Source organism: Enoplosus armatus, chromosome 16, assembly GCF_043641665.1.
Source record: "Enoplosus armatus isolate fEnoArm2 chromosome 16, fEnoArm2.hap1, whole genome shotgun sequence".
In the NCBI taxonomy this organism is placed as follows: domain Eukaryota; kingdom Metazoa; phylum Chordata; class Actinopteri; order Centrarchiformes; family Enoplosidae; genus Enoplosus; species Enoplosus armatus.
The window spans coordinates 4967601-4985998 of record NC_092195.1 but is presented as its reverse complement, the minus strand read 5'-3'; the positions used below and the strand labels follow the sequence as shown (position 1 = coordinate 4985998).

At 41.7% G+C, this 18398-nt stretch overlaps 1 protein-coding gene across 1 annotated transcript; it reads right to left on the bottom strand.

The window, feature by feature from the left end:
• Positions 1 to 5083: 5083 nt before the first annotated feature.
• On the bottom strand, positions 5084 to 11288 carry kpna6 (karyopherin alpha 6 (importin alpha 7)). The gene is made up of 13 exons (XM_070922300.1): positions 11174 to 11288; positions 10973 to 11071; positions 10738 to 10837; positions 10534 to 10628; positions 9985 to 10116; positions 9770 to 9858; positions 9546 to 9645; positions 8765 to 8928; positions 8592 to 8670; positions 7904 to 8029; positions 6871 to 6998; positions 5872 to 6056; positions 5084 to 5416 (listed from the first exon to the last, which is right to left on the bottom strand). The coding sequence occupies exons 1-13, from the start codon at positions 11270 to 11272 to the stop codon at positions 5229 to 5231; spliced, it is 1584 nt and encodes a 527-aa protein (XP_070778401.1). The 5' UTR covers positions 11273 to 11288; the 3' UTR covers positions 5084 to 5228.
• Positions 11289 to 18398: the final 7110 nt, after the last annotated feature.

The following is an 18398-nucleotide window of genomic DNA, read 5'->3' as shown; positions in this document are numbered from 1 at the left end:
CTCTTTTCCTTTCTCCCTCTCACTTGTTCAGGCTGAAGGAAGATCGATTTTAATCACTTGCTACTAAAAGGGGTTAAATGAGAAATTAAATTGGATCAAATAGAACATTTGGAAAAGACATGCAATGCAGATTGCTTTTGGCAATTTATGGACTGTGATGTTTAGTCATGCACCAAACGCAATGTGCAGCATTTCTAATCTCATGTTGACATTTGCTCCCATGAAATGAGAGAATAAAAAAAAAATAGCATGTAGCTATTTGAGCTTTAAATTGGGAAATGTATCCCTTAAAATGTAACATATCATGGGGTTAATTCATTTCACATTACTGTAGGTCTGACATTTTAGACAATGATATGTGGCTGGATTTTTTCAAGCCAAATGGAAACAAGTGAAATGTTCAGGTAAAGACACTGATTTCTAGTCAGTTCAGGGCTGTATATATTGTAGGACAGTAACATTGGTTCACATAGCGTTCCAGTGATGAAAGAAGACACATTTGCATTAAAGGGTTGCAACATAACTTTATTTGTTTTGTACAGTATTTCCACTGAACAATTTTTTAATTCAATAAACCTTCTTTACATTTTGAATATTGTTGCTGTTTCCTGTATGCATCTTTTTTTTCATGTTCATGTTTGTGTGTCATGTTCAGTTGAAGTGTATAAGTTTCTCGTCACTCATTCATACCGTCGGTAAAGTCAAGTCAAGTCACAGTTTAAGATGGGTAATTTTGAGCAAAGGAAAAAAATCATGAACAAGAATAGAGAAAATAAATACATGTAAAAGAAATGAGGACCAGAGCAGAGAATACATCAGGACTGGTCAGTGATGGCATATGAAAAGTATTTTACAAACATGTAGCATTGTAAACATTTGTAGCGTAGACAACATTACTTGACCAAGCCAAGCATGGCTTTAGATTTTGATATCGACATGAACAGCTTCTAGGACGGAAGACAAGTCAGATTTGAGATATTTAGTGATGTCTGTTCATCCCCCCATAGATAACAAGGTTCCTGATCATGCAGCCTGACTAGGACAAACTTTTACTCTAAACACAATTATCCAAAAATATAGCCCAGAATATCCTGATCAGGAAAAAGATCAAGAAAAGCAGAAAAGGCTTGTATCCTCACCTCCTATTTTATCGTCTTTTTTTTCCTCTTCCTGTGACATGTTCTAATGAGGCTTTTTTTCTCCACTTCTCAGAAGTGATTAGAATTGCATCTGAATCCCTGTCAATGTATCAGAACATACATATAGTTTAACTTATAATACTTTTTAATGTAAATCACTGCACAATTTCTGAATCCCAGATTTTGTCTTAGAAAAATGTCAAGTAGTTGCCTCTGTTAGCTCCGCCCAGTGGAAGGAGTGTCACCTGCGAGGGCAGTTTGTAGGTGGATCTTTGCCTCTGGGGTGCCTGATTTTGGACAATATTTATTGCAGTCTTCTGGATTATTTTGCAGATTTTCTGCCTGCACAGTACTTGAACTTCAGAAAAAAAACGAGAAGAGAGGGACTGAGCTATTGCAGCTTCTAATGAAAAGAAGCAAGTGGCCTGAAAACAATCTCTCAGTCATACTGACTGGGTCAACACAAGCCAATTACATAAACTACTGAAAACAAAACATCCAGTCAATTATCTGAACCAGCCTTCAGGATGACAAAACTTTGGTAAACTATGACAAAAAGGTTAGTACCTGCAATTGTCTGCTGTGATAGTCGCTTATGTTTCCTCAATTTGCATCATGTGCCACGTCTAAGTACTACAATATTTCTATCAGCGCAAAGAGGGAGTGGCTACAGGCCAGGACCTCAAGAAAATGCTAAATATCATACTCTGTGTCCGCCACATGAAATCAATTCTTTGATTCCAAAACATTTGCAGCTTAGCAACGCACAGTGAAAACCGTTAGAAGACTGTAATAGTGGGGACCATCACACCAAGTAGCTTGAAAGACCAGTTCTATGCAATTAATCAAGTAATTTCCTTCCCAGACAATTACACCGCCTTAACTGAATTCCTTCTTCTTCTTCTTTTTTTTTTTTCTTTAGGTGCCCACAGTAAAGAATGCCACTTCTCCAAAGAAACAATGGCAAATAATGTAACTTTAAAGATAAGGAAAATAGAGCAGCAATGTTCTGCACAAAACGTGTGCACATTCAAGTAAATAAAATATATAAAGAAAAATCATCTATAAGTCAAAGACAGATACATAAGAACCTCCAGTCTTTGTTGGTCGGATTGGCACTTTTGTGAATAGGAGTGCATTTTCATTTTTCAGAAATATAAATATTTTTCCTGGTTGATGCACGGATTCTTTTTTTCTTTTTTTAAACATTGCAATTCTGGCATTATTTGTAGGCCAAGCACAGAATTGGCCATGGAAATTGAAGACTTCAGTTATAAATGCTGCTCTATACATCTGTCATGTAGAGGTTAAGTTCTTGATGCTCAATTATTCATGATTTGAACTCTTATGTCTTCTAGGAGCACCCCTGTTCTGTGGATTACATCTCAAACTCATGAAGCAAAAATAGTCAATTAATGCTTAAACCCTGGCACGTAATGACGGCCCCTTACACTAGAATATCCTGCACTGACAAAGGAAGTTCAAGTCTTACGGAAAACTGCAACACTGAAACAAACCAAATGGAAAAGGTCCTATCATATAAAAAATGTTGGTAAACACACTTTGATGAAGTGTATTCCCAAGTACGCACACTATTCGACAGACTGATCCATCATCTTTTTCTTGTGAGTAACATAATTGTGTTCACGGTTCCATGATTCCATATTAGGGCAGTCAGTAATCCACAGAACAGGGGCTCCCAGACTCTGATGGGGACACAGTCATAGAGTCAACCTCTTCCTCACACAGTGCCTGTCAGTCAAACATCACACCACCACAGTTCTGCTCCATCCACAAAGCCCAAACCCTGATCCAAGATCAGCTTCTGTCACAGGCGGAGCCGATCCGAGGTCAGGCTTTACAAGGCTAATTCAAACCAACTTAAGTCATGTGGCTAGAAACAACAAAAAAAAGTCTCCATAAGTCCTACGTGTGCTCACTTTTCAAGTCAAGAAATATCTCTTTTCACTGTCTCAATTAAAACAGAAAACGGTCCTAATTAAAACTGAGGCCAGCATTTCTCTAAATAAAGAAAATATACTAAGTGCTCTAAAACAAAAAACAAAAAACAGCCAAAATGGCAATTTACACACTTGGAGAAAAGCAAAATTTAAAAAATAAAATGAAAGAGGAACTACTTTTTTCATTCCAAAGACTATGGAGACTGTTTTACTTGCTACTAGCCACTCATCTGTGTGAGGTGTGTGTACAGTGTCTGCTGGTGTTGTATGCAAGTGTGCATGAAGTGTGCGCAAATATATAAATATATATATAATGCAAATACATCAAAATTCAAATATATATTTATACTTGAATTTTTTGTTGCAGTTAGGCTTGTCACTTGTCTGAGATATATCCCTAGCCAAACTCTGGTTGTTTTTAGACCCGTGGGGGGGGGGCAAAGAAGCGGCGTAGACTTCCCTAGCCAGGCAGAGGACAGGCTATTTACACCAATACATAATCACAATGGACCCATGCTAAATCATTAACAGTTGTCATTCCAATTCCTCAAAAATATAGTGATATAGAATGCCATAGATTATATATCAACTCTACCACTATACAACAACACTACCACCGCCACTACACTATCACTGCTAACATCACCAAACCAATTATATGTGGCCCACCTCCTGCTTTTTTAACTCCTAACGCTGAGCGGCGTACAGCAATGTCTCACAGTATTTCTGTTCTCCATCTCTCTGTGCCAACTGTCCGTGTTTGGCCAGGGATACTCAGTGACTGTAGGCAGGGTAATATAACACCATGCAAAAACCCTACCACATACATCTGGGGAGGAGAGGGGGGGGGGGGGCACAGGGCCTAGCTAAACAGCAGCAACCCGTTTACACTGGGCTTCAACAAAATCAGAAAATCCAAACTAGAAATGTTTTGTCTCATGAAATTCCCCCCCAAGTGGTATTTCGCCCTACTTTAAACGTCTACAATCCCTCGAATTCATTTCAATATAAAAAGTTTGGTTTGCTGCTGCCGGCTCTTTCCCCCCCTAAACCCCCAGCTACGCCTTGTTTAATGGTTAGATCACTTCATAATTCAAATGTATTGTTATTAATAACACAGCACACGACGAACATTGGATCTCTAACTATACCACCCTCGAAAACCTGGATTTTTTTTTTCTAGATCTTTAAACATATCCTCTAAAATCCCAATCCCATTTAGAGCCAAAAGTTCAGACAGTTTTCTAAATATTTAAACTTCTTTCCACCTCTTCCCTCCCTCCCTCCCCCCTGGGGAAAAATATATCACACTTCTTGGCTTGGGCATCAGACTCAGGGCAGTAGAAAGCCCTGGACTTTGGGTGGACATTTGTGCCTCTGAGCCCCCGTACAGATAAGTTCCATCAGCTGATATGCAGAGACCAGCCCTAAGCCAATAAGGAAAAAGAAGAAAAATCACAAGCACTGAAAAAAGGAGCAGATAAATAAGGGTTGGGGGGAATTAACTCAAAAAAGGGACCATGTTACAAGCTTTTTTTCCTTTGAATTGCATTAAGTCAAACTGACATCAAGAGCTGGGCACATTTCACCTCATGTACCCCCAGTTTGTGGACTCTGCATGGGGACGCATGGATAATCTTGAAAATACGAATGTCTCGTTGGAAAAGAAACTGAAGTGTATGTAAAGATATTAACCAACAAAGCATCGTCCCAGCCAATGAGAGACTCTAAGAGCCATCGCATGGCAGGACGATGCCTGTGTGTGCGTTTTAAGCCAGGGCAGACTCGCACTTTGGGCTATGAGCTGATCACTTCCTCTTCTAAGTGGGAAGGGAAGTTTGTGTGGCTCTCGCTCTCCACTGAGCCAGGTAGCACAAGAGTCTGCCCCGAAAGAAGCCAGTCCACTGGTTGAGGAGAATGAAGAAAGGGGGGAAATTTTAGGATGAAGAGCGGGGAAGTTCTAGCTTTCCTCCAAAAGGGTGGGTGTGTGTGTGGTGATGGCAGAGGTGGGGGTGGGGGGGTAGTGGCAGATCTGGAAGAGGGCAAAAAGTATGACTCAGGCTTCTAAGGGCCCTCCATGAGTTGGGGAGGTATGGAGGGGGTAAAATGGTGTATTTAGAGGAGGGACTTATAGCTGGAAGCCCTCCATGGGGGCCTCCTGCTGGGGGAAAAGGAACTGCTGGTTGGCCTGGTCCACCTGAGGGGCTAGGCTGCTGTCCTCGTCCTCCACCCCGAAGTAGTGCTCGATAAGGTCAAAGGCCTTCTGGTAGATCTCTTGGTTGTCGTGGCTCTGGAGGAACTCTATCTTGTCAAGACCTGGGGGGGGGGGTAATGTTAAATTAATGTATTTTGGCAAAATCATCAGCCAGAAATAATTACAAATAAATAATTAGATGGAGCCAGTCACTGCTGTGTAGGACTGGGTATCAAACCTCAATACTTTATGAGTACGCACCGGAATGTGTCTGTCACATGAAGTATGTAAAATGATCAAGTATCAAAAGTTGGCTATTGCTTGATGAGAGTCTTACTCATTTACTTAAGCTGTGAAAAAATGTATTATTTTGGCATGTACCAAAATTCAAATGCACCAATATAATACCCAGCCCTACTGTTGTCCAATATGAAACAAAAACTCACATGAGAATAAATGATCGTTTTCATTTCATGTCAGCTATTATCAGCTTCGTTTCCAATGATGTTGTATGATATACAGTATATCATAAGGACCTTTAGCATGCATGCGTTTGTGTGGACACCATGTACAGTACCATAGGCTTCTTCAATGAGGCTGCAGTAAGGATTGACTCCAGTGCCGTTGTTCTCCTGCTTGGCCTCCTGCTCGCCCAGCCTCAGGATGTTCTCCAGCCCGTTGAGAGCTACCTGAACGATCTTCGAGTCCATCACCGTCAGCAGATCACACAGGGGCTTAATGCAGCCCAGGTTCACCAGATATCTATATGCAAAACAGACACACACAAACACATCAGAGGATTTCAAACTGTGACATAGAACTGAAGTGGAGGCATGGAGGGAGAGATGAGAGGCAAAGATACTGCGTGAGGTGAAAGGGACAGGTGCATGCCATGGGTACATGCTAACAGACCATTTGGCATACTTTCAGTGGTGCCCCTTTGCCAACATGTAAACTAATCTAGGCTAAAAGAAATGGCACTTAAATTGTAGCTAACAGCTAAGTAACTGCCTCCATGGCAACATTACTGTATACTTCCTGTTTACATCCCCAAAGTCCCCAAATAATGGGAACTGTAGTTCCAAAACCTAAAGCATGATTAACACATTAGGACGAAGAAGGATAATTGGACTAACAAATTCTATTCTATCAGTTCCCAAAGTGCTTTACAGATTGGTCTCATTCACCCATTCACACACCAATGGTGACCGAGCTGCCATGCTGCCCCTGCTTTAAAGATGAACAGATAGTAGGAAGGGCTTCTCACACCGTGACAGTAGATTATATTATACCACACAGCTTTACTTGAGTACCAATTTGTTTGCTTTAATTGATCTGATGAATTTGATTCATTGTAATTAATCTAAGCTAATAATTCTTCAAGGTTCATGCCTATTAACGCCTGAACTTTCAGCACCATGGCACCTCCGTGTGCATAATATTGAGCATATACTATTCCAATTTCTCCATGGGGTCTTAAAGAAATACAGGCAAAATAAATCAGAAGGGAATCTCGTCCAGAACATTCTTGTTAATAGTAGCGGAGGGATATTGTAGTACACTGTAGTGTATTTACCTGATCTGTTCTGGTGTTCCTCCAGAGGTGGCGTTAGTGATGGCCCAGGCCGCCTCTTTCCTGGTCCTGAACTCTGCTTTCTGTAGAATGTCGATCAACACTGGGAAGATGTTGGCATCAATTACTGTCTGTGGGGCAGAACAAGATATGAAATCAGGGGCATGTTTCAAAAAGCAGCGTCAACATAGTTATGACATCTTTACCTACCTGACCCCGGTGATCAGGCATGTGGACCTGCAAGGACTGTGATGAATGGATCTCTAAGTGTCCATTTCAGAAACTGATCTCAAATCAAACGCTATGTGGCCTTTATTCTTCTTTTCTTTTTTTAGACCGAGATAAGATGATTAAAGATAAGATGAAAGCACTGATTTGCAACAGGCAAAAGCAGCATGATTCAGAGTTTTGGAAAAATGAACAGAATATAAAGGAACACAACTTGAACATAAAATGAACAAACACTTAAGGACACAGACTGAAGAACACTAGCTGTGATTATATAAAGGTCACCAATTCTGGAGTGCTGACATTTCAACACATTATGTTTAATCTGCAGTAAAGTAGGTATCATAGATACAATTACTAATATTACAATGCCATTCATTTTGACATTTATGCCATTACAAAACAATATAGCACCTAAGTAAAAATGTCTGCTGCAATGGCTGAGGGGATTACTGGAGGAAAATGTCATATAGCGGTGTACCACGAATAATTACAAATTGATGTTTGTACAATGGGATGTAAAATGTCACTATGTGAACAGCCTTTCTTAGCATCTGTTAATTTACTAGTTGCAAGAAAGGGTAGAGTAAGTAATGAGCAAAAAAACAATGTCTCTGCACAACCATGGCAACTGTGGGTTAACCAGAAAGAAGCATCATGTAGAACACAATAAAGAATAATAAAGGTTGTTTTAAGTATCAGAAAGGACAGGGGCAATGCGTCTACCAATTTATTCACTTCTCATGAGTTAACTTGGTATTCTGCAGGTTGGTCCCCATGTTAATCAGAAGCTTTCTGTGTGGGTCACCTGTATTTGTGCTCGGTTTCCTGCTGTGATGTTTGAGATGGTCCAGCATGCCTCCTTGCGAATGGACTCTTTAGCACTGCTGAGAAGGTGCAGCAGACAGGGCAGGGCTGAGCAGTTCAACACCACCTACACACAGCATCAGAGGGGGTAAAAGCATTACAAGCCCTTTATAAAACAGGTTCACGATTATCAAGAACTACAACTAACAATGTATTTATCCTACAAACAAATATTGTCTATGCAGGCAGAGCCAAATATAGCTTATGCGTCTGTGCTTGTGCTATACTACTTTATTGTCCTCCAAAAACTATAGTCTAATAGAAGAGCCCTACAATAACTGCTCCCTTCATTGAGGTTATAATGTTCAATTTTGTTGAAACTGTTTCAGAGAGGGGTTGATTCATCTGTATGATCAATTTGAAGGCTGCAGTTTGTGTTGCTGTTGGATTGTAATGCATTATACTGACAGATGTTTCTATTATTTTGTCAACCCCATTTATATCAATGAGGGTAAGGCTAAATAACAGAAACAGCAAGCTAGGTGTACCTAATAAACTGGCAACAGAGCATATCCCACTTAATGCAATGGTACTGCTCTTTCATGCGTTTTTGTCTTGTGGGCCTGTTCTCTGCAACAGATAAAGAACTATGAAACAAACTTAAGTTTATAAGTTGAATATACTCTCACCTGTGTTTGGATGTCGTCCCCAGTGACAATGTTTCCTACTGCTCTCAAGGCAGGGGAGGCCACCTTATAGTCAGTGTGCCTGCAGAGAGGGAGGTTTAATAGAGAGAGAATTGTAAGTATTTCCAGGCCATACATGCTGTGACAAAGACAACAGGGAGTGTGGCTGGACCTACATGAGTAGCTCTACGAGGCGCCTGCAGACGCCAGAGTCGATGACAGCCTGGATCTTGTCATTGGGGCCGTCTGAGAGGTAGGACAGGGCCCAGCAGGCGTCTGCCAGCAAGTCTGGGTCACTGCTAAATAAAAGCCTGGACAGCACCGGCAGACAGGGTGACACCTAGACAGCACAGACATAATGCATATTTATGGTGAGAAACAACATTTTTCAGCACTTCTGTACAATGAAGACTGGCAAAATGTCTGCATGTACATACTGTTCAAGAATTTATGTGCTGATTATTAGAGTGTAGGGTTGCAGTATTAAAATATACACAAGTGTGATATTTATAGTTAGTTTAAAACATCCTTCACATACTGCAGCTCTGACCTTATGTGGATGAATAAATACAGGTAACCCAACTGTATTGTGTTTAACCTGACTGCACAGTGCAGCTTATTGAATTACTCCAATAAAGTTATAATACTTCTCCTGCGCCGCAACATTATATCTGCAGGGTAAATAATGTTGCAACCACTAACCATGTTCTGCAAATATATCTGTATCTTCTATGGTTAATCAATGATGACTATCAAACTTCAGTTGTAGGATTTATATGAATGGCAAAGACAGCGAGTTAACTCCTGACAAATACAGGATTTATCCTGCACCTGATTGTGTGTCCAAGCAGTATTAAGCATTATGCATGCTTTACACAGCCACACATTAAAAAGTAGCAAGCCTGATCTCAAATGATCACAGTGATTTTGTAGTTTATTCATGAGGCGAAGTGATACCTTTTCAAAAGCTGGTGGAGGGTTTTTTCCTCTACAGAGATTAGACAGAGCCCACACTGCATTCCTAGTCATGGTCAATCTAGTGGATTTGGTCAGAAGCCTGAAATGACAAAGAAAAGCAAAACTCAGTACATGAGATAGTATCAGAAATATGGTATTATAGGCAGGAAAGCCAGAGACCTGAATAAGTATTCCCTCTACAGAGGCAAAGAGGATGGGCTTACATTAATAGTGGTGGAAGGATGTTGCAGTTCAGCACATAGTCCCTGCACACCGCACTGTCCCCCGCAATATTCCCCAAAGCCCACACAGCCTGCAGAAGAAAATAACACACCAAACCGTTGTTACCTATGGACATTAGTATGACACTAGGCAAGACAAAAAGACACAACAATGGTCAAGATGAACACAATCTATTATGCAAATTGTTTATTATTACCTGCTCTTGGACATCCTCAAAGTCAGAGTTAAGTAGTTCTATGAAGATTGGCACTGCTCCAGCCTCAATCACCGTCTTTGTCTGCATGGATGTGCCTGATGCTATGTTGGTCAGTGCCCAAGCTGCTTCAAACTGCAAGGGTACAAAATGTGATGGAAAAAAAACACATCATTTTAAACATCTTTTACCAAGGAGCCATGACATGTTTTTATTATGAGTGTTCCTTAGTGGAACATCGGGTCACCTCAACAAATGATCATAAGTGAGATGAGAGTTTACGCCTCACTGCTTTGTGCAGAAGCAAGAATGATAGCCAATCAGGAACTTGTTTAAGGCAGAGCTATTGTCTTGCTTTAACTTGCTTATCATCAGATAGAGTGTATAGTGGCTTGCAGCAACAAAATCTAACACAGTTTGTGTATTTACCCGAATGGAGTGCATATGACATAATTTGAAAATTTTATCGCCATTTGTCAGTTGACAGATATTAAATGTACATCTCCTGTGCACGGAACATGTACTGTGCAAGTGAGTGTTTTACAAACTGACCTGTAGTGTGCAGTTGACACTCTTCTTCAAGAACTCCACAAACCTCTCCACTACTCCAGGCGTGTTTATAACTTCATCAATTGGTGGGTTGGGCTCTGACATGAACAGATGTAAAACTGGATGTAATTATTTTTGTTTGTTCTGTGGTGACCTCATGACTGGCACCACAGTAATGCAGAGTCACAATAAGAAAACAATAGATACCTTTGGAAAGTAGTTTTCTGAACTTTTGTGTTGTGGCGAGCTGAAGCTCTGGGTCCTCTGAGAAAAGCATCTCAACCATGTCTCGGGTAATGACTCCTTCCTACAACAATACATGCACAAGCACTCTAAACACTCGGTCCACTAATCACAGACTCTGGAAAACAGGTTAGACAACAATATCTACCAAATCAGAAATGTAACGTGAATGAAATCTGTCTTTCTTAGGAAAATAGACACTCACTGTTACTGGAGAGCTGAGGTAGGAGTCCACCAGAGGACTCTCGAACATAGCTTCCTCTTCATTGAGAATGTCCACGTTCCTCCTCTTGAAAAGCTGTGACACAGAGACACAGTCAAGTCAGACTACATACTGATATAATGTCAGCTAAGGAGATGAAGGATCTGCTGATTGGCACGGACAGCTTTGGTGTAATACCTGTTGTTCTCGTTTCTGTTTCCTGAGTTGGATGCCCTCCTCCTCTCTCCTGCGCCTCATCTCCTCCGGGTTCAGTGCTTTGTTCTTGTAGCGGTTCATCCTGTAGTTATCTTTGGCCGGACTGGCTGACGGCTCTTATGGGCCACAGACACAGGTAAACATCACGATCAAGACAGTAGGAAAAGTTGAGTGTCATTTTCTTCATCCAAGTTAAACTTCATCAGTAAGTGAACATGTGACACACAAAGTTTGCTTTTGTTTCCCCTTGACATCTCTAATAATAGGTCATGATGATGAAACAGCATGTACACAGGTCTATATATAAAAAGGCCTTGTATACACAAGCTCATAGGAGCATGGACAACACAGCCTAAAAATACACACACACACACATACACACACATACACACACACACACACACAGCTAAGCTGTTCATCAACCAGTCAGCTGGCGGACAGAACAAATGTATTTATTCAGTAGAGTTAAATCGCAGAGTTAGCATAAATTGGTGCCCACACAGGACAAACTGCCCATTCTCAGCATTTGTGCAGTCATGCCACCAGAACAGGGCACTGGGCAGATCCCTGAGTCACCCGGGGCTACAGGGGAGAGACAGAGAGGTGGGGACAACATTGAAACCTGCCACCAGCGCAGGATGGTGCCAACCTTCTGTGCCAAAAGCCCCCCCCCCCCATCGTAACAGCGGGGGTTTACGAGGTTAAATATCGGAACAAGTGGCGCAAATTGAGGTCATGTTATGGTTTGGAGGCATTAGCACAACCAGCCTCATTCAAAAGCCTATGCATGTGTGTAATGTGTGCAGATGGTAAAGCCACAGGCGTGGACGGCACTCGAGCACAGGTTGTGGCTGGATGCTGTCATTTCTGTACTACATTAGTTAGATCAGCTGCTGTATGAGACCTACACTGAATGTTTACTGTTTGCCGTTTGAGCAGGATGGCACAGAAATAGCCCTGCTGAGAGCACATACCTACACTGGCATTTCAGAGGAGACCCTACCTACAGCAAGGAATGTCTAGAGGAAAGAAAGCAGAATGGTGGGTTGTGTTTACGTGTTTTTTGACGCAAATCAGGAAAATAAACAATCATGTTCCTATTTACACCTAGCAATATCTATCTATAAATCTGAAACTGTCTGCATGTCTATATAGTATAATTTCTTGTGTGCATGATCTTGGTGAACCAATCTGACCCCCCTAATTGAGTCTGATTATGTGAAGTCTCTGGAGCCTGAGGAAGGGAGGAACAGGACTCCTGTTAGAGTAATAAAATATTTCTGTGTGTAATGTTTCCATTTGACATGAACAGTGATGCAGCAGATGGTTTTGACGTTTTGTATATTGAAGACTGTCCCTGGCCTTCTTTCATTCGTTCTTTGCGCAACTTGCGGTAATGTTACTGTAAATTACAAATGAAAGACACAAAACAAAAACAAGCATAATCCTGTGCGGGAATAGTCTGGAAAACATGGGGACCCCTGGTGTCACATGTAGGCGCTGGTTTAAGAGTGAGCTGTCAGACATGCCAATCCTATAGCTCACTGATGTTAGCAAGCTGTCAAAAATGTTCCATGTTCTTCTTTCGCATGGAATTTGCTAGCTGATTTCCACTTTCTCTTCAAACTATCCAAAAGATTGATAAAACAAACACCACAGTGTAATCCTTTGGGTTTGAAAAGCAAGGCTGAATGACAGAGCTAACACAGCTAAGCTAACGTTAGCGCTAGCCACTGCGCGCACACAAATCTGTGCTTAATAACTACGACTATTAAATTGTGTCATCTTATAAGTGATGGCTTATACCATTTTCTGAGTCGGTGGAAGTCTCTTGCCAAGTTACATATCGACATAGCCACCAAACAGCACACAACAAACAGCTACATAACGTTTGAAATCTCCACTAAACAGCACTAGCATTTGCACCTCAACAGCTTGCTAACGTAAACGCTATCCACACCTGTATTGTAGAGAAACACGGGGGTCGGAGAGACTGGCAAATGTTACTTTACAATTGCCACCAAGCAAGCCAATATGTTGACATAACTGACAATAACTTTAGACTTAAGCTATACGCGTGTCTTCCACCTGAGTAAAGACGGTACCCGCGCGGTGCTAATGTAGTTAGCTTTTAGCCAAGTTTCCTTAAGTTGGCTAACAAATGGCACTGGTTGTTTACTTGGGTTGGAATTATGTAAGTACACTTTTATGACATTTAATAATATATTACACACTGTTCTAAGACGAGACAGCTTGGTGACAGTTTAATATAACCTACAGCAAGTGAACTAGCGTAAAATAGCAACTCATCTTGCGCTACTACGTCGTTAATCAGCTACCTAGCTAATGAGTTAGCTAACTAGCTGAACAACAGTGACAGGATGAGGACTTCATAGTCATTAACGTTACTCCCGATGACACAGCCAAATCTTCCACCATCTGAACGCACATCTGAACTCTCGATTTGCCGAACAGCTTACCCATTGTGTCCTGTGTGGTTTGAGTGTAGCAAGTCGTGAAGATATAAATCAATTTTAAATCCGTTCTCTCTTCTAGCTTTCCAGAATTTGCTCCTGTAAGCAATATGTCTGCCGGAGACGGAAACGTGAAAATATAACGCCGACTTCCTGCCAGCAGAGGACGCACCAGCCTCACAAAACACTCTCTCCTCAGGTTTAGCCATCTTCAGTATGGGAGACAATATAGCCCCCATACAATACCAACCATATACGCTCATAATCAGTTTAGGACTGGATTTATTTAATTCTCAAATGGATAGATTGGTCAAAATTGCTTGGCTGAACCATTCATTCATTCATTCATTCATCACTAAAGGGCCATACCAGTTAATAGGGGAGGGCAAGGGGACACATGATTTTACACTGCAGCCTTCTTCCAAAGTCAGTTTCCCCCCTCCTCTCTCCATTTTGCACACCCTCTGGCATGGTTCAGATACCTATCTGTCTTGGATCTGCATGTCTCCCTCCGGTTTTGAAATGCTGTGTGTGTGAACAGCCATGGTGCCCCAGTGTCTTTCCTCAAAGTGAATGTGACAGGGTAATACAGGTGGAGGTGCATCTGTGGTCAATTTGCTGGGAGCAGGTAGTGGTAAATTACTGCACTATATTGTGATGCAGCATTGTCCTCTGACATGGGCCCCCGAGGGGGCCTGGGGAGATGCACCTGAAAAAAACTTTAGGGGGCAATGTTGTACAAATAAAATGGAAATAATAGGGCATTCACTGCTGTCAGGCTGGCTCTTTCTCCTGTTGGAAAGGGTGTGGGAGGTCAAGTCAACTGTAGCACAACTGAGATACTTTCCCATGATTACAATTTCTTAGCAGACAAGAACAAATATTGTTCATAGATCCATGCTCTCACAAAGTGGCCATGGGATCTAGATCAAGCTTCACTCAGCTGAGCCACGAGGGCTGAAAATTCACAGCCTTCAGCAGGTGTGCTGGAGCAGAGATGAATCAAAAGACACTGCTTGCTGGATAGCAGCTCTCCACTGGTATCAAACAACACAAACACACAGGACCAATTTGTGCCACGGAGGCAGCATTCAAATGCTCTAGTCCGCAGGGCTGTAGCTGGGGCTCATTGAGTCTGATTTCACAGGGCCTCCTTTGTGAGTTCTTTACCTTTCTCATTTCTAGGCCTGCTGAAGCACATCATACAGCGGTCTACACTCTGCAGAGAAGCAAAGGCTATCCATTAGTCAATGCCACAGAGTATAGACTGCCTCTGTAATGGAATCATAACAGCCGAGCAAGGCATATAACCGAGGGGTTTTAAACTGAAGTAGACAGGGCATGGTCACTTCTGCTGCAGTCTCCCACTCACCATCAGCTCCTAATGCAGATATAATAAACACTACAATCAAACAGCTGTAAATTAAAAAGAAGAAAAGATCTAAACAAACAAACAGGAAGGCCTCTCCTGCTGACCTCATTAGTGGTCATTGCTCGTCCAGGCTGAGTCAGCAATATTGAAAAACCGCACTGCATTTTCAACAAGCAAATTAACAATGCTGCTACAGCACCATGGGAGCAACAACTAGATGTTGATTAAGTGCAATTTCATCAAAATGAGTTTTTAGTTGTTGAAAGGACATAGCATCTGTTAATCATATTTCTTCTTTTTTGGGCCATCCTTTGTCCACATTTTGCTGCATTTAAAAGAGCTTTCTTTCCCACGGATCTACACGTCTCTGTATGCTGAATGCTTTTTTGACTATTGACATAAATCCTTTTCATTTGTTGGGAAAGGTTTTATTGTCAAATGTCTGCCCCGTTTTGCATCATGCTCCTGGCAGTCTATCCGTGATAAAACATCAAGCAGGACTCAGATCTCTGCAGGTGGATACCGCAACAAAAATTGCTTTGCACATTCAGTCTTCCCAGACAAAAATAAACATTAGAGGCTAACAGCATCAAGGAGCATGTTTGCAAAGTAAAAACTCAATTATGAAGCGTCAAAAGCAGTTTAGTTTTGATTGTGCTTATTTGATTGCGCAAATATACCCACTTTAAACTGCTCCTTAATTCAATTACACCCAATATGATAATAAGGCTGGTTTGCTGTAATGCGAGAGTGTGGTTGGGCCGCCTGTGGGAGGGAGAACATCTGCAGGGCTCTTTGCTGAACGCTTTGTGTGAGAGTAATAAAGGGTGAGAGAGATAACGCCATGGGGAGGATAGTGTGGTGGAGAGAGCAGTGTGTCAGTGCGTGTGGGGCGTGAATGGAAAAGAGGAGATATGTCTTCATAATATAGTGTTGAAAATCCATTCAGCGTTGTCCATTTCTTACTTCTTTATCTGACGACTGGGGCCCCTCTCTCTCTCTCCGTCTCTCCGTCTCCCTTTGGCTTTCTGACATCTACCAGGTGGCGTGGCCGATAAGTAAGATGCTGAGTAGGTGATTTTTAGAATATTCTTGTGGACCAGTCAATCATCCCTTGTGTGTGAGAGGGAGATTTGTGGGAGCCATTTGAATACTAATGTGTAACTTTCACCTCACAGGATAAAAAGACTCCTGAGAGACAAGTCTGTAGCCACGGTTTGAAAGCAGTGGCTGAAAATGACATTGTCATTGAGCAAATATGGTGGGATCTCACTCTTTACCTGGGGTGTCATTGTGTGGCAATCTGTCTTCAACTACAAAGGGGGGGGGGGGCGCTGCATATGAAAAATAATTCCAAAATTGGCAATTTCACACTTAAGGTCAATTCACTGGGCAACTGGCCAGGCATGTGGCGTAGACAAGGTTGAACTTCTCTCTCAAGATCTATTATTTAATTCACAACTATTTCCATCACTTTTTGTGCTGAGTGCCACACCACAATGAACTTTCAGGAGAGACTGTCCAAACGTGTGCACGTATATATCCCCATTTTCATTCATCACCTCTTAATGAGGTCTTTTTTTGCCCCACCTTTGAGAAAAGACCATTTGGAAAAGGTACAAACACATTAAACTTGTCCCTTTGATCAGACGATACTTGGTACAAACTAGTTCATTTCAAGCACACTGAACCAGACAGTTATTTTGTCAGGCTTCTGATTAGACGCTGTATGTGTCTGTATTTCTGTGTTTGTGTCTTTTTGTTAGATGCATTGTTTGTCAGTGTCTTTTGGAGTTTCTTTTTGTTTCTGTTTTCACTTCCTTTTCACTTACCTCTAAATTATGTTTTTTTTATTCTTCTATACATGTTATTTGTTGCTTTACATATTTTATTGTAAGCACTTTGCCTGTAATGAAATGTGCCACATACTGTATAACATTGCATGTTACAGTACATTTACTAATTCTGTTTACTTTAGTGTTCCCATTTTATGCTACTTTATCATTTTGCTGCATCCAGAGAAAAATATTGTACTTTTCCCTCCACAACATTTAAAACATATGATATTCGTCTAAATGATTTGTTATAAACTACCTAACATGAATTACAACTGGCACCACCAACTACATCTACAGCTACTATGCACGAAAGTATCAGTTACACTCACATGTAATATATTATACTTTATGTAAATCTTTCTGAAAATGAGTAATGAATCTAGGGACCCAAAGCAGGTATACACACAAGGATGTGCCAACCAACTTTTTCTCTTCCAATACAAATTCCAACACCTCAGCTCAGGGTTGAGGGTACCTACGGATACGAAGCACCGATTCAATACCAGTGCTCTCTTTTCCTTAAATTTAAATCTGTATACCTCATTGTGTATAATTCCTAATACAGACCCCAAGTAATAGTCTTTGGGGACCCAAAGTTCCTACCCATAACCATCCTCCTGTGCACCCCTTGGTTACTGGATGGCTCATCAGCCGGAGACAAATGATCCTGTGAAATGGAACAGCAATGCCACAGCGTGGGCTGAGGTAGCAGCAGTAATGCACCAGTCCAATGCCAAAGAGTGAGAGAGAGGTAGACACGGGGGGCGGGGGGTGTTACAGTCTTGCATCAGAAAACACTTAGGGACGCCAGCAGAGCAGATGAAGCAAAGAGATCAATAAGGCACAATTATTGTACACACACTGTAATTGATGAACACGTGGTTTGGGAGGACTTCCTCTCGACTCTCTAACCCTTACAAGCCAATTTCAGCCCAATCGAACCAGCTCAATAACCCCTATTAACTCAAAGGTCTTTTATTTACCTGCGACACGCCTCTCCATCGGCATTGGAGAACGTTTGTATCTTTATTTTTAGGCTCTCTATAAGTAACACACGGCAGCAAAGCGCTCTAAAGTCCTTGACTATCAAGGGAGATTCCACCGTGTCTTCTCCTTTTCTATTTACAATACAGCACATTCAGCTCCGCTGCCGTGCATAATCCCTGAAATACCGAGTCTCTCGACTCAACTTCTTGTCATGCTTCCTCTGCAGAAAATGTAACACAGAAATAAAAATAGTCCTCAAATTATTCAGCTTCGACTCCGGCTGGGATACTTTAATTAAAGCCGTTTGATGTTTGCTCTTGAGCATTTTCACTTGGGCTACGGCCGGCTCTGATGTAAGAATAGGACAGGAGTGACCATAAAGGTGATGTGTATGGCTGTGGATGTGCCAGAGCACCTAACTACCTCTCTACAGGGCTTTCACAGCCTCCCTGCGGCGGCCATAAATCCACCCTGTGATTGGAGAGAGGAGGTAATGAGGGGCCTGGTGCACTATGCAGCCACACACACACTCGCAG